Source organism: Plecotus auritus (assembly GCF_963455305.1).
Source record: "Plecotus auritus genome assembly, chromosome: 6".
NCBI lineage: Eukaryota > Metazoa > Chordata > Mammalia > Chiroptera > Vespertilionidae > Plecotus > Plecotus auritus.
This window is the reverse complement of record NC_137773.1, coordinates 56,025,331-56,040,045: the sequence shown is the minus strand read 5'-3', so window position 1 is coordinate 56,040,045 and position 14,715 is coordinate 56,025,331. Positions and strand designations below refer to the sequence as shown.

The 14,715-nt window shown below is 43.7% G+C and overlaps 1 protein-coding gene across 3 annotated transcripts in view; it reads left to right on the top strand.

Moving 5' to 3' along the window:
* SLC10A7 (solute carrier family 10 member 7) overlaps positions 1 to 14,715 on the top strand; it is a 209,607-nt gene that overhangs the window by 146,590 nt on the left and 48,302 nt on the right. For 2 of the 3 annotated variants that reach the window (XM_080672621.1, XM_080672620.1), the window contains one exon: positions 10,987 to 11,022. In XM_080672621.1, coding sequence (XP_080528747.1) covers positions 10,987 to 11,022 — 36 coding nt within the window. Of the gene's footprint in view, positions 1 to 1,785; positions 1,923 to 10,986; positions 11,023 to 14,715 lie in introns of those variants that run through there. The other variant, XM_080672622.1, reaches the window with a different exon arrangement.

Here is a 14,715-nt window from a genome sequence, read left to right as displayed (position 1 = left end):
CAGTCCCTGACACACACAGAGAAGGCATTAAATAAAGGTCAATATCTCATGATTATTTCAAGCATAAGCATTTCCAAGCAGTTCAGAAGATGTGTATTTCTCATCAAATACATATGCGGCTCCCTGAGGGAAATACTTGTGGGCACACTTTCAGGCATTCGTTGGTGCAGCAGCATGTTTACTGAGGGCCTAATATGTGCCAGGTACCATTCTGTTACAGGAACCACTGGGGAAAATGGCAGAGACACATTAAATCATTTAGCCAATGGCTAATAAATATTCGGTGCTACTCTGGTGGCCTGAGCGAGGTACTTGGTGCATCCTTTTCATATATTCCTTCACCACTGGCAGATTGTGTTGTGATCTTTGACCTTTTTGAAATTTCTATTACATATTTGGTATTGATTCTCTACCGTCCACTTCCTGAATATCTTTTTAAGTTTCCTACTTTCCTCCTTTTTTTCTAACTTTTCTTCCCTTTGGACCATCTCTTGACCTCTCAACATTTGTTTTTATCCCTTTGGCTGGGGTTCTGCCTCCTGGCACTTCCTACAGCTTAGCCAAGGTCTCTATAAGTCGCTTGTTCCTCAGCTATAATATTGGGAAAATCAACTAATTTATTGGAATTTTAAATTAGATAATGTGTGCAAAGCATTTAGCATCATTTCTAGTACATAAAAGACCTAAATAAATATTGGCAGTTGTTAGGATGGTGGTATTTGGTATCACTGAAGCAGGGATTCCGAAGCAAGGAGTACCATAAGCTTCTATGTAGAAGGTTCCGGCCCTGGGAACCTTGTTTGCCCTTTGGATTCTATGGAACCATTACTGACATTCTAAGAGAGCTGTGCTTCTTGCGTACAATAATAATAATAATCCTCAATAGCCTGCCCCATGTATTCCCAGGGAAAATGAAACTGCAGCACATCGGATTGTAGCTGAGTGCCCACAGTGGAGATCGCAGGCTGAAACGAAACCTGGCAAATATTTCCTGACCCATAAAAGCGAATGTAACAAAAAAGAAACTTGGACTTAATTCCTTTTACTGCCTTTTTGGTCTCATGTATACTCTATAGATAAGCATTTTTAAGAAGCTTCTTCAGAAAATTATTTATTGGGTATTAAATCTAAAAACTTAGAAGACATCGAATTTCACATTGTTATCACTCTTAAGCTGGATAGAAAAAAGCCAAGTTAATTTTTACTAGTTCTAATAAAGGTCTGTGAGTTTACAGAGTCTGAAAAGATTCACTTTTTCAGTTAAAAGGTAATAAGAGAAATTGTAAGTTTCAACCCTGTTTTCAACTTTAACATGTCACAGTATTAGTTCTGACTAGTAACATATATGGTATTTCTCATTCATGTTCTTGCACTTATCCGTTTTCTCTTGTATAGCGCTGGATGTTAGGGGCCTCAATTCCCCCACATTCTGCCTGCTATTCAGCATCCTTAACTTCCCCTCCCACTGGTGCTTCCCTTTGCTTCCATCACCTTCAGCAAAGAGAATCGTCTTCAGATTAGAAACGGCAAATATCGGCCAAAGGAAAGAAGGCTCAGGATAAGCAGACTCCATGTGCTGGCCCAGACACGTTACCTCGCAGAGTGCTGAGAAAATGGATATTTGAGACTGCCGAATGGCTGGTTTTGAAAAATCATAAAGAAAGGAAGTAGAATCAGCAGCTGGCCATGTGCAAATGTCACTACAAATATCAGTGACATTTGCACATGGCCAAAAAGAGGAAGACAGTAGATTTTACACACTATTAACTGGTCATTTGTTTCCAGCCTAGAGAAAAATTGAAGAATGAATCATTAAGAAGTTGTGTTATAAGCAGTTACCAAGGAACAGACTGTGATACTTAGAAGCTGGCATATGTTCACGAGAAATCACACCATTAAAAATAAAAGTTTGTTATACTATCATTTCTTTTTTAAATATAACTGCTACTCCAAAACAATACTTCTGAGCCAGGTCCAGACTACAGCCCGTGAGCCATATTTGACCATGACATTTGTGTACTTACTGTCCGGCTGCTTTCCAGCTCTACCAGCAGAGTTGAGTAATTGCACTGGTCTGTGTGGCCGGTGAAGCCTGGAATAATTATCTGGGCCTGTACCAAATAAGTTTGCCTACCCCTGCTCCAGAGTCTGAATCAGTTCATCTTGAATTTTAATGAGTCTACAAGTTACCTGGAAATCTTGTCAAAAAATATAAATGAGGATACAGTAGGGCAGGGTGGGGTCTGAGAGTCAGCAGTTCCTGACCGACTTGCAGGTGAGGCCCATGCTGCTGGTCCACAAGCACAGTTCAGTCTAGCAAGGACCTAGATTCCAAACAGACATGTATATCAGTTCCCCCATTTAAAGAGAGAGAGAGAGAGAAAATTCTGAGTTGGGAATCACTTTCGTTGGTTAGACTCTTACTCATTTGAATCATAGTGTCCAAGGAGTGCTACAGGATCAGTGTCATCTTAGAGAGACGTTTTCTGGGTCTTTTAAAAATGATCATTTCCTTATATAAGGACATTGGCTCAGTGATGATATTTGAAGGGAATAAGAATGAGCTTGATAACTCAAATCTATAATAATAAAAGCGTAATATCCTAATTAGACCGGATGTGCTTCCGAAGGAAGCCGGGGCTGCGAGGGAAGCCCGGGTCCCAGGTGCCAGAGGGAAGCCAATGACGGCATCCGGGGAAAGGAAGGCCTACACTTGCACGAATTTTGTGCATGAGGCCTCTAGTATTTAGATAATCAATAACAACAGGGTTGGTCTGCTGGACATTTCCTCTGTTGGAAGACAATTCTCCACATGTCTCTCTCATTTCCATATATCTCATGAGCAGGCACTGACTGCCCATGGTTCCCAACTATTTTTTCAAGGATGTTTGTATAGTGAACAGCCCTGAGAGAGAGAGAGATAGCATCTCCCTCTGGAGCAAAGGGCGTGCATACTTTCTGCCCATTACAAAAGATTCAGGTTCCCTAAACTCCACATCTCCTTCCTGTAATGCAACCCACTGTGTGTGCAGACATCCGTCTTTGCTCACCTGCACCACCCCGCTTAACTTGGAGGCAAGGGGAACTGAGGCCAACATCATGCTTAGGCTGCTTGCTCTGCTGTGAGAAATAAGTCCTTTGGCTCTGACCCAGGAGACTCCTGACTTCTTCCAGCAGCCATGAAACAGTGGTAGGCCAACTTATTGTCTTCAGAATTTGGTAAAACCTCAGCACCTTCACAGTTTTAGAGACCCTCTCCCAACAGCCACAACACAGGTTTCCAATCACTGACTTTGCCCTTTCCCTGAAACTGTCTTCCCCTGATGTTATTTTATTTATTTTTTAAATATATTTTTATTGATTTCAGAGAGGAAGGGAGAGGGGAAAAGAGATAGAAGCATCAATGATGAGAATCATTGATCGGCTGCCTCCTGCATGTCCCACACTGAGGATCGAGCTTGCAATCAGGGTATGTGCCCTGACCAGGAATCGAATCTTGGTTCATAGGTCAACGCTCAACCACTGAGCCCCACCAGCTTCCCCTCATTTTAGTAAAACCCTTCACTTTGTGCTTAACATAGAAAATAGAAGCTCTTCAATGAAAGTCCCTTCCACTTTCTGACATCAAGCATACAAGTCTGTCTTCTCTACCCATCTATCCTTTTCTCTCCTTGTTCAGCGAAAGGTGTCAACCCTTCCAGCTGTGCACTGGAACTCCTTCCCGGCTGCTCCTCAGGTAATAGGCACAGTCCCTTTTCTTTACAAAATCTCTATTCCCCTGCCCCTTCTTGGCTTCTTTTTATGAATTTTTAAAATCCTCAAGTTTTTCCTTTTAAAGCAAAGCAAACAATTCAGTCATGAAAGACAACTCCAGGACTTCACGGAAACTTTTCTGGAGTTTTGTTTAAAATTCCATCCCCAAACGACTGAAGTTTTATGTGCTTAGGAGACTCTGGAATCCTTTCCCCCTCAGCACCATGATGTCCGACACATAGTGTGCACTCAGTAAATGCTTGTTTAACTAAATGTATGTCCCTGAGACAAGCCAGCTACCATTCCTGCAATGGGGTCACCACATCAAGGAAGAGGGATTCTTAGCTGTGCAGACTTAGAAACTCGCTGTCATTAGCGTCCCCCAAGGTGGTTGTGTGCTGGGAAACAAACATGTCAGCTAGTGAGTGCGTTCTCTTCCTATCAGAAACCCTACTTGGGAAACAAACGTGTTACTCAACATTTTCCTGGCAAGCATGGACACAGACGAGAGAGGATTACCTGATGTTCTCAGTGGCGGGCGTTGTCTAGCTGAAATAGTCTGACGCAGCTGTCTTCACTGCAGTGCACTGTGCCTGGTAAATAAACCAGAGTGCTCATGCCCACTCCTCCTTCCCTGATGGAGCCATGAACATACTGAGAAAGGGGCTTACTCTGTGAAGGTCTAGTTTTGCAGAGGCAAGTACGGAAGGAGGAGGGGAAAGAGCCTCACCCACCGATCACCCAGCACCTTCTTTCCAACAGCCCTTCTGTAGGCTCCTAATGCCTCTTGCTTTCTCCTATAAAGTTCACTCAACTACTAGTATATATTTTGCCACCCATGTTTATCAGGTCATGGTCTCTGAAGACCATTATATATCCTGGTCGTTTTGTTCAAATGTCAGTATCTCCAAAATATTCCCTGCCACCCCTTTATGATTTATTGTTTAGGCTACACTGGCCAGTCTCACTCATTACATATTGGTTTGACATAATTTTGTGCTTGAGGAATAAACTTTGCTCTAACTTTTTAAGCTAGCACTATATACTGACCACAGGACAAAATGTGAAGACAACCTAGGAATCTCAATTAGCATTAATCTTTTTTCTCTTATTTTTTTAAAGAGAGCTTTGCATCAAATATAAATACAAGGTTCAGAGTAAAGGAATTGGCACAGTATAATTTTCAAATGTTGAAAACATGACTTTCTTACAAACATACAATGAAAACACGCCAAGCATTTATTTACTAGTAACTGAACAATGAGGAACCAGCAGGATGGTAAAGTTGGTTTCAAGGATATTATAGAAATGAGGGTCCATCAGAAAAGTATAGCAAAATAACTTTGCTCATTCCTACGGGGCAATAAAAACATAACCTTTGTGGCTGTTTTTTCTACTAAACATAAGTTATTTCTATCCCAACAGGACAAAGCTTGATATGTTAACATGAACTGTCATAGTCTAGACTCTAATGGCATAGAAAGGACATGCAGTCCTCTTAGGGGCTTATTTCCAAGTTTTGGTCAATTTTTGTTAAGCGAGTGTTGTATACTCTGAGATTCATCTGGATGAGATAATGTCTTAAGAGAGGGCTCAGAATGCTCCCCCAGGAGGGACAGTGGGAGGCCTGGGACTGTTAGCCTGGAGAAAACTTAGTGTGGGGACCCAAAAGCTCATTTCACCATTATTCTTAAATTTGTAAATGTAGCCCTCCCCACCAAAAAAAAAAAAAAAAAAGATTTTAGAATGAGGGATTTTATTTACACCATTCAAAAGCAGCAGTTAATAGGCCACTTAAAGAACAAAGTAAACAAAGAAAGAAAACAGAAACAGACTCTTAGATACAGCGATCAGCCTGATAATTGCCATGGAGGTGGATAGGGGCTGGTAAAAAAGGTGAAGGGAGTAAGAAATACAAACTGATAGTTATACTGTGTAATAACTATGTATGGTGCTAAGTGGGTACTTGAATTATCAGGGAGAACACTTTGTAAGTTATGTAACCACTATGCTGTACACCTGAAACTAATATAAAATGATATTGAAAGTCAGCTGCAATTGAAAACTAAAAATTTAAAAGAAAAGCCATCACAAGGAAGGAGAGGGGCAAGACACGCCCTAAGTTTCTCCGAGGGGAAGATGGGCAGCAATGGGAGTGATTTGGTGTCAGTGTGAGAAAGAGCTTCCTCCTTGTCAAAGAGCTCCAGCCAGGGTGGTGTGTGCCTGGAGAGCAAGGACATTGTCTCCCTAGGGGGATCTCTGGCAAAGGTTCAGCCATCACACCCACAGAGCAAGCAAGGGAGACAGTCAAAGGGTGTCAGACATCAGATGAGGACTGGACCAGGGTAGGTCTGAGATCACTTGCAAAATTGAGACTGTCATTCTGTAGACCTTGAGTTATTGCCTTTTAATTAAAAACTTAAAGCACCTTTCCTAAGGCTTGACATTCAATATCCTGGAGACAAAAGCCTACGGAGTCAGTTTTAGTATCTGTGTGATCACAGTAGTTGTTGTAGCAAAACCTTTTGTTAATACTCAGTGGCTGGGGTATCGGCCAGCTCACGGAAGGGTCTGGGGTTCTATTCCTTGTTCAACCCCCCCAGGACTGGGTGAGTGCAGGAGGCAACCAATCGATGTGTCTCTCTCACACTGATGTTTCTCCCTCTCTCTCCTCCTTCCTTCCTTCCACTCTCTAAAAATCAATGGGAAAAAATATCCTCGGGTGAGGATTACAACCACAAAAATATTGTAATTCACTTCAGTTTTGCCTCTTTTGACAAGTGCTGCTGTTGAGAGAAGTGCATCCACAGTTTTGTTGTTTTGGTTGTTACTTGGGAGTTTGGGGCGGGGGCTGGCGGGGGGGACTTGGGTTTGTATTTAATGGGCTAAATCTCGGTGTCTCCGATTTGATGCTTTTCTCCTCTCCACTAAAGTCATGGAAATATACTCACCCAGTCATTCGCTTCCAGAGGTGTAAATGGATTTTCTGAAGGTTTTTTAAGAGACAATCAAAGCCCATCACTTTGTGACTTGAATTCTTCAGGTATTGCAATCAGAAAGTCTAACAAACCCAACTGCAAGGATGCTAAAACTATGTTTTGACCTTGAATCTGCAGTGAGGGTGGGAGGGGTGGTGACATATTTTGTTAGAAGTGCTCATCCACCACCTCTTGGTTTTAGCCATTGGTGTAGAATTTACTTGGGAAAGAGAAAGGAGAAGCAATCAAATTGAACCTTCAGAGTGTGAGGGAAAATAACAAGTTGATAAGACTTTGCAGCTCCCAATGATTGTTGCTATTACAGTTTAAATTTTTAGGTCACCTTTTTTATCATTGATATTTGCAAAAATCTGACTTAAAAAAGTGCATCAGCCATGACACACAAAGGCTTATTTCTCAATTTGTTTCATGTCAGCAAAAAGACATAATGAGTTTAAAGCTCCTCTCAGGTTTAGTCTTAAAATATAACCCTGAGGAAACAGGGTAAGATTGCAAAGATTTTACTTACACAACTCAGGATCCCAGGCTCTGGAGTCAGGAAGCTAAAGATTGAATTTCCATCATTGCCTCTTTTTATTTCACTCAGTGTCTCTGAGTCTCAGTTTCCTTCCCTAGCAGATGGAGAAATAATAGTACCTAGCTCAGTGGTCGGCAGACTGCGGCTCTGTTGACTAATGAGTTTGCCGACCACTGGGATAGGGGCTTAATCACAAGGAACAACAACAGCCTGTAATTATTGGAATTGAGAGTCTAGGTCAGTGGTCGGCAAACTCATTAGTCAACAGAGCCGCAGTTTACCGACCACTGACCTAGCTCATAGGGTTGTTGTGAAGATTATATAAGGTAACAGACACTAAGCCCTCAGCACATCTTAATTTCCCCATAAACGTTAGCTATTATTATTCTAGTATTAATTCTAATGGCTTCACCAAACCTTAATTATGGAGCTCTTATACGGATTAATGACATCATGGTGGAATCATTCCCATATACAGCTGCAAAGCAGGTTTCGGCGTTGTGTAACAATTCATTCTTAGTGAATGAACTTGAACAGCCATTTTTGAGAAAATAATGAGGAATCTTGAATCCAGAATTAGAAAATGCATCCTATTTGCCAGGAAATTTTGAGGAACAAATATCTAACTATTTTAGGAACAAATATCATAAGTCCTTGGGAGAACTGCAAAGACCCTAATGTGTGTTGGTGACTATACACTTGAAATGTCCGGGCAGGAAAACCTGCAGATCATAGTGCTCTGCCTCCCAGAATAAGGTACTCTCTAAGAATCGGTTGTCAACTAGAGACCAAGGTCTTACAGCAACTAATCACTGCCCACATGCCTCAGCGGAGCTCTAGAAAACTGCACTGGCCACTGAGATCTCCTCTCCAGGGACCAGGGGTGTAGTGGACTCAGTTCTGGATTGGGAGTTGGACAAAGCAGGCTGGAGTCCAGGCTTCACCATTTATTTTCTGTGTGACTTTGGTCTGGTTACTTGGCTTTTCTCAACCCCAGTTTCCTCATCTGTGAAGTGTGGCTATTTTATAACCTAACTCCTTTAAGAGGGTCAGATTGTAAATGTGCATAAAAGTGCTGAAGCCAAATGCCATTAATAGTACTGGTATTATTACCATTACTAATACCATGCCACTATTGCAAAGGAAAATAAGTGGGAACAGGAAGAACATGGGTCCCTATGTACTATATATGACACCAGTATGACTCCTCAAACACAAGACAAATATCCTCAGAGTGGTGATGAGACTCAACCTTCTTCCTGGCTGAAAATCCTTATCCTATGACAGATATACTACCTGTGTCTCAGAAGTATTATTAGCGTTATTGATAATCCAAAATTCACATTAATATGTTTCTATTCTATTTTTTATCTGAATTTAAGTGAATTGACAACAGAAAAACTGCTTAGGTTATAAACTAAGTCTTATCCATTGTCCATATACTAAATTATTTACCAACTCATTACACCCTCGCTTTAAGTTCTTCAGTCATTCGCCATTTGTTGATCGGATCCCAAGCTCCCTCTCTTGACCTGCAAGGCCTTTGGTGATCAATTGCTCAACTTTTCATAGTTTTGTGGATGCCTTTCCCTCTTCCTGAAATATCCTTACCCCTGTCTGCTGGATCTGTTTCCATTAATTCTTATAATTAATGGAACAATGCTTAGCCTATAAGTGGACATTCAATAAATGTTTAAACAAATTGACTTGAAATCCGATTGCTCCTACATAGACTGAAACAAGAGAGTATTTTTGTTTCCACTTGGTCTTGTAAAGTCTGAAATTCCTACTAATGTCTGAATATATTCCACATCATCGAAAGGAAATAGCTCTTATAAATTATTCTGCACATGTAGCTCTCCTAAATGTGCCAATGAGAACTTGTTTCATAGACACTAATGGAGTTGATAAGCCACACTATATGTTTTAGTAAATAGGTTAAAAATGTAACATAAATTAAAATGCTATATTCCCTATTGTCCATTGTAAAAGTTTGCACAATCAAGAAGCATGTGTTCTATTATCCTATCTAATAAAGAGGGAATATGCTAATTGACCATCACACCCTCACAAATATGGCGGCGCCCACAGCCAATAAGGAGGGAATGTACTGACTGCCACGCCCTCAAAGATGGTAGCGCCCACAGCCACAAGATGGTGACGCCCAGTCTCCTCAGCCCCGCTGGGGCAGCAAGTGCGCCACACAGCCAGACCCACCCCCAGACAGGTCCAGCCACTTCGCGCACCTGCCTCTGGAGTCCCCCAGTCCCTTAAGCCTCTCAGCCGCCCAGGGCCAGCCTGAGGCACAGGTAAGCTTAGGATGGCAGCTGCCCAGCCGCCCAGGGCCGGCCCAAGGCGCAGGCAAGCCTCATATGGCGGGTACCCAGCCGCCCAGGGCCGCCCGAGGCTCAGGTAACCAGGGCCGGCCGAGGCTTGTGCTGCCGGCAGTGGCAGCAGTAGAGATGTGATGGGGGCGTTGCCTTCCCCTGATCGCCAGGTTGCCTCCCGCCCCTGAGGGCTCCTGGACTATGAGAGGGGGCAGGCCGGACTGAGGGACCCCCCCTCCAGTGCATGAATTTTCATGCACCAGGCCTCTAGTTTAACAATAAAATAGGCATATGTGTAAATATTCACATGAGTATACTCATATGAAAGTCATGATAGCAATGTTCATATAAGATAGGCCAGTCCCTCGGGGGCCACATCCAAAAGATTGTAGTAACTAATGACAAAAGGACTTCCTAAAGGACTTCTTTCCCAAAAGTAATGAAGCAGTACTGTCCATAGATGTTGGGCAGAGTATACTCTCTGTCTGTCTGCCTGTCTCCCTTTCTCTCTCACACATGCACACAGACTCTTTTGGATTTTAAAGTTCCAAGTAGAATTCATTAATAAAAATATGAAATGTGTTTTGTTTTATAAATCATAGTGAAGTGTGGAGAGATAAAGGAAGAACTAAGGGGCGAATAATAATCTCCTGCTTTCTACTGAAACCTGTCAGTTTACTCCCAAATCAAACACCTGGTTTAAAAGATTTATCTACAAGAAACCTAAAAGTTTGTATCCTGCCTCATCGACAACAGCCTCAAACTGTTCCTTGTCATCTCAGAAAACAAATCTTTTGCTCCTTCCTGCCTAGGGGAGGCCGAGGGACGGAGGTGGTCCTGTGTGGCCGAATTAGATGAAAGACTTGCCTTCCACCATGGAGACATGGAGTCTAATCAAGCGAAATGAGTTCTGAGATCCCAGCTCATTTCCTAGGGGAGATCAGTTCACATTACAAAATCACGACGTCTCATTCATCACAACTGACTCAGTCTTTGCTCAGGAGAGAACCCCAACTGGGACTAAACCACCTGTCTTCCCTTGCAAAGAGGCACTTTATCTGAGTTAGAGCTGAAAGCCTAGGAGTGAGAAAGCTTGCCAGCTTCCACCCAAGTGAAACACATGCAACATGGAAGGCAACTTAAGTTTTGCAAAGGAAGACGAGTTTAAGGAAGATTGGTGGTTGTGGTCTTAAAGATGCCAGATACAAATAATTATAACAGAGATGCTAAGGCATTATGGCGGAGAGAGCCAAGATTGGGGCTCCCTCTTCTTTATCTCCTAGGTTTTATTAAAGGATAAGCATTTCCATGCATCAGAGTTTAAAATGGCAAAGAAAGTGTGCTGATTTCTATGCTGATAAATGATCATCATCTCTTTTATTTCTTTCAGGGCATTGTTATAACACCCCTGCTACTGCTGCTTTTTGTGAGTATTTTGATGTTGTCTTAAAATCTTTTATTAAAAGCCATCTACAATCCTTGAAGAAAGGCCATTAAAATAGAATTGAAATTTGAATCATTTTGTATGACTTTGCATCACATTTTGAACTGTTCTCCCATTTGAGCTGTACCAAGTAATAAGATGTGGACCCAAAGGGTCTCTGTAGCCTCATGATCCAAGGCCAGTGTCAGGGTCCAGTTATTAAACCTCCAACTCCTGGAAAAGTCATGAATTACTAGAAATTAGTGGCCTATGACATAGGTCACAAATGAACTGCTCTTTAGTTTTTCATTAGTAAAACCAAAGTGATTGCTAGTGACCCAGCATTTGATAGAAAGAGCCTTGGACCCAGAACCAGAGGAAGCTTAGGTTCCGAGGCTGACAACCAGTTTCCCCACTTTGGGGAATACTGCCTCAATTTCTTCATCTGTAGTATGGGAAGCAATATTACCTACCCCAGTGTGCCTCCCAGGAATGAAATGTGCTTTAGAAATAAAAAAAAAATACAAGCTACTGGTTAACTAAACAAAAATTGTACAGAAAATAAGAAATGCTAATTAGCTGTCTTATTTCTTTTGGTACTAAGCATATGAGAAATTAGATGAAAAATTATAATAGAAATTAATGTTATCTCATGCTGAGAAAAGCATATGTAATCATGAGTGATACCTAAAATATTTTATGAACTGTGCATTTTTCATACACACATCTCTCAAATATAAATCACTCTACTGATCACTGCAATGGAGGGGGTGTGTTTCTGGGAGTGAAATGTAGCTGTTTAACTAGCACTGTTTGTCAGTGAATTAAAACTATGGGGAAAATTTATTTAATTATAGGGTAATTACCCAAGTTGGAATTCAATTAGAGTAATAGAGTGAGGGACTTCATTTCTTACAAGCTGTGCAGGAAGTGGTGAGGGAGAGATACTACTAAACAGTTGGATTCTGCATCATTCATGAAAGACATTACCTTTAAGTACGAAGGCCCAGCCTTCCCTTCCCTTCCCTTTTTTTCTCTCCTGAAATGCTAGCTTCCTTCTGACCAGGTTAGAGGAGTCCAATAATCAGATTACTTCTCTGAGCATAACAAGCCTCATTCATTTGGACTTCACCAGTTCAGAATTTGCAGCGAGTCCACTTGAAACTGAAGTGAATATTGATTTGCATTTGTTTGAAATACAAGACTTGGTACGTACCTACCTGCTCACCAGATGTGAGGGCCTGGGATCATCCCTCAGTATTGTTTCCGAGACAAGGGTCACAGCTTCCCAGGAGCATCCCCTGCATGCACAGCACGGTCCAGTCTGCAGTCCCGCTGCAGTGGGCCAGAGGACTAGTACAGAGCCAGGTATCTGGTAAGTGTACAGCAAATGGCCATGTAGCCCAGGTTTTCTCCACTGAAGAAGAAATAAAGAGTGGCATCTCTAACTCAAGTGACACTTGAGAAAATCCGGGAGAAGTCATAGCTGTAGCTAGAGGGCTGAGACCTAGGGTAGCACTTTTGAGTATCTCAGAGGCTGGAATCTCTGGGGCCCCATTTTGGCTCATGACTAAAGAACTAGAGGAGTACTTTTTCCCTCTCCTTCCCATCTCCATGCCATAGAGATTTTCTCCATGCATTAATATTATGGCATCATACTATTGCAAGCTTCCCCCCTCTCTTGGACCCACAGACTTGTGAGCTTTAGTTGGTTCAACATTTTAAAATAATAGAGCAACAAGAATAGTGAAAGAAACCCCAAGGGCTTGAACTTAAAAGTGTAATGTTTCCCCCTGAGCCACCTGGGCTGTCACAATAGGTTGTCACAGGCATCATCACCCAACATTGATAGACACTTTTATGTTCTATGACTTTAACTCACATGCACAGTATATAGCACTTTTGTCTCTTTAGGTTGTCATGCAATTTACAAACAGTAGGCATTGCTTAAACACTTGGATTACCAGGCCTCATTTCCTGAGCAGGAAAAAACCCCGAGCAACTTAAAATATGATCACATTCCATAAAAGATGTAGTGTTGTTGTTCTTATCAATACCCCTGTTATGGGTTAAATTGTATCCCTCAAAAAGATGTGTTGAAGATCTAACCCACGGTACCCCAGAATGTGACCTTATATGAAAACTAGTGACCCAGTGCACAAAATTCGTGCACATTAAAAGGGGATTAATTAGCCCTAACTGGTTTGGCTCAGTGGATAGAGCGTCGGCCTGTGGACTGAAAGGTCCCAGGTTCAATTCCAGTCAAGGGCATGTACCTTGATTGTGGACACATCTCCAGTAGGAGGTGTGCAGGAGGCAGCTGATCCATGTTTCTCTCTCATCGATGTTTCTAACTCTATCCCTCTCCCTTCCTCTCTGTAAAAAAGCAATAAAATATATGTTTTTTTAAAAAGGGATTAATTAGAGGAAATAATATTGCTATTTGCCCTTTCTCTATAATAGAAGTGTCAGAGATGTAAGAAAATTAGTAAAATATATATGAGAACCTTCCTCCTGTCAGAGTCTGAGGCACACCACGGGACATAGAGTCAAGTCCCCGCCCACTCACATGCACCTCAAAATTGTGTGAGACCCAGACCCGGCCGCCGCCCCCCCCCCCCCTTTGGGCTAGATCCAGACCTGGCCAGTCCCACTCTTGTCAAGCCCTGCTGGGCAAGGGGCGTAGCCTTGGGTCCCCTGGCCCGGCGCCAGGACGAGGGGTGTGGCCTGAGGTCCCCCAGCCCAGACCAGGGTGGGGGGCGTGCCTTGAGGTCCTCCATCAAGCCCCACCAGGTGGGGGACATGGCCTGAAATCCCCTGACAAGCCCCACTGGGTGGGGGGCATGGCCTGAGGTCCCCTGTCAAGCCCCACCAGGTGGGGGGGGCACAGCCTCAGGTCCCCCGGCCCAGCACCAGGAGGGGGGCGCAGCCTCAGGTCCCCCGTCAAACCCCGCTGGGTGGGCTGCAGCCTGAGTTCCCCTGACCCAGCACTGGGGGTGCACCTTGAGGTCCCCCGTCAAGCCCTGCTGGGTGGGTGGGGGGGGCACAGCCTGAGGTCACCTGTCAAGCCCAGCCAGGCAGGGGGACGCAGCCTCAGGTCCCCCGGCCTGGCGCTGGGGTGGGGGGAGCAGCCTGAGGTCCCCAGCCCAGCACCAGGACAGGAAGCACACCTTGAGGTCCCCCGTCAAGCCCCGCCAGGCAGCGGGTGTGGCCTCATGTCCCCTGACCTGGCACTGGGGTGGGGGGTGCGGCCTGAGGTCCCCCAGCCTGACGCTAGGGTGGGGGGTGCGGCCTGAGGTCCCCTGTCAAGCCCTGCCATGTGGGGGGGGGGGGGCACGGCCTGAGGTCCCCTGTCAAGCCCTGCCGGGTGGGGGACACAGCCTCAGGTCCCCTGTCAAGCCCCACGGGGGCGGGGGAGGGCGTAGCCTCAGGTCCCTGCTGATTGCTCGTTAAGGCTCCTTATGGGAACTTGGCCTCAGCTGTGGGTGCAGCCATCTTTGTGATGGAGTGATGGTCAATTAACATATTCCCTCTTTATTAGATAGCATCGGTTTATTGCAGATGTAATTAGTTTAGGTGAAGTCATATTTCTGTAGGGTGGGCCCTTACTGCGATATGACTGGTATCCTTATAGGAAGAGAAGCCAGAGGCACACAGGGAGAATGCACGTCAGGTGGAAGCAGAGAAGGAGTGTTG